The sequence below is a fragment of the Mandrillus leucophaeus genome, unplaced genomic scaffold (assembly GCF_000951045.1).
Source record: "Mandrillus leucophaeus isolate KB7577 unplaced genomic scaffold, Mleu.le_1.0 Scaffold1310, whole genome shotgun sequence".
Lineage (NCBI taxonomy): Eukaryota > Metazoa > Chordata > Mammalia > Primates > Cercopithecidae > Mandrillus > Mandrillus leucophaeus.
The window spans coordinates 36,764-38,735 of record NW_012101267.1 but is presented as its reverse complement, the minus strand read 5'-3'; the positions used below and the strand labels follow the sequence as shown (position 1 = coordinate 38,735).

The window sequence follows — 1,972 nt, the reverse complement described above, 5'->3', positions numbered from 1 at the left end:
GGGTGTGCTGGTGTAGAGACTTCCGTAAAATAACCAAAATAGGGTTTTGCTATGTGGCTACTCTGGTAGCTCTCTATGAACTGAATTCACAGCCTTGTAAAATGAAGTCCTTCAAGTACCTTCAGTAACTAAAACTGTTCTGATGGGTTCATAACAAAATGATCTTATTCTAAGTTCTGCTCTATCATGAAGACTGAAAGTCCTATTGGATTTTTTTCTTTTCTTTTTTTTTTTTTCTGAGACACGGTCTTGCTCTTGTTACCCAGCTGGAGTGCAATGGCGTGATCTCAGTTCACTGCAACCTCCGCCTCCCGAGTACAAGTGATTCTCCTGCCTCAGCCTCTTGAGCAGCTGGGATTACATGTACCCGCCACCATGCCCGGCAAATTTTTTGTATTTTTGGTAGACATGGGGTTACTCCATGCTGGCAAGGCTGGTCTCGAACTCCCGACCTCAGGTGACCCACCCGCCTCAATCTCCCAAAGTGCTGGGATTACAGGTGTGAGCTACTGCGCCCAGCCACATTTTTCTTCGTTAATTTAAGAAGTCTCCAAGATGAACAGTGCCCTTCCATACTATGCATCCTGATCAAATCTGTATCAATTCTTAAGAAAGGTCTCAGCAAATTTTATATCAAGCCCTCCCTCCAGGTCAATTCAAGATACCTGAATACCATGTAAGGCTATTAAGTGCCTCATGAGTAGTAACAATTTCTCCCTTTTTCCAGTGTTACACTACCATTGCTCATTCTGTTTTTTTTTTTCAATTAGCATAGATTTTAAAGCTGTAAGGCATTAAACATTAAAACAAGTTCAATAGCATGGTCTCCTCTTACTAAAAAAACCAGTTTTGAGAATTATTTTCAGTAAACTTTAATAACATCTATAAAGTCTGAACGCAGTGCTCTACTATGTTAGGATACTTTGAAAGAATTACTTCCTAAAGGATCAGCAGTTCTTCACGACACATTTTTTTTACATTAAAGTTTTTAAAATTAAGTTAACCTGGATCCTGGATTCACTGTAACATTTTACCTAATTCATTTAATTCAGGCCAACACTATGAAGTCACAGTTATTATACTTTGATTTAAAAGGTATTTAGACTTTAGGTCATTTTGAATGAAACCAAAATTCATGTAACTTTAAATTCCACACTTACTTACTGTCTTCTAACTGTATCACTGTCATTTGGCCCAAGTTTGCATAAATCCAACCTCTGATCTATTTGAAATCAACAAAGAAAGCAATGAAAACATTACCTGATATCAGGGATTCTAACATCTATAGAGTGACAATAATTTTCCACAATCTATTAGAAATCAAACCTATCATTTAAAGAATTCAGATTTCAAAAACTATGAAGTACTGGTGTATTACATTGCCAATATGCAGTCATTTTCTCTCCAAAACTTTTAGATCACTTTAGGCTGAGTCTTAATAGTTGTTGTTCTTAAGGAATTTATCCCTGAGCCTTGGTTTTCTCACATATGACAATATGTGAATCCTTATATTTTTTTAAGGATTAAATCAGATAATTATGCAAAACCCTCAGCATAGTGCCTGGGACGTAAGTGGTCAACAAATGTTAGTTGTCATTATTATTTTGTAACTAACCATTTCAAATGACATGTACACAAAAAAGTATTAATAAGAAGCCAAGAATAAACTGTAGAATCTGGGTTTGCATCAGTTCTGCCACTAACTCATTCAGGAGCAACTCACTTATTCTCTCAGATGCCTCATCTGTAAAAGAGATATAACACTGGTCTGACCCTGAAGGTTACAGTAAGGAACAAGGTCACCCAAAGCACGCTGGTTTTACTTTGATTACAGCACTTATAGCTGAATGCTTTTACAACTGTATGCCATCTGTCTACTTATTTGTGAATTGATAAAAGGAGGAGACCATATCTTAGTCTTTGTATTTTCCACTCCAACCTGGTAGAACATTGCATCAGGTAGGTGCTCAAT

The 1,972-nt window shown here is 36.9% G+C and overlaps 1 protein-coding gene across 1 annotated transcript in view; it reads right to left on the bottom strand.

Annotated features, from left to right (window-relative positions):
• Nucleotides 1–1,955: 1,955 nt before the first annotated feature.
• Nucleotides 1,956–1,972, bottom strand: part of LOC105534191 (leucine-rich repeat-containing protein 37B-like) — a 595-nt gene continuing 578 nt past the window's right edge. Inside the window, exon 2 of the mRNA XM_011972874.1 lies at nucleotides 1,956–1,966. Within this exon, the coding sequence (XP_011828264.1) occupies nucleotides 1,956–1,966 (11 nt within the window). The remainder of the gene's footprint in view (nucleotides 1,967–1,972) is intronic.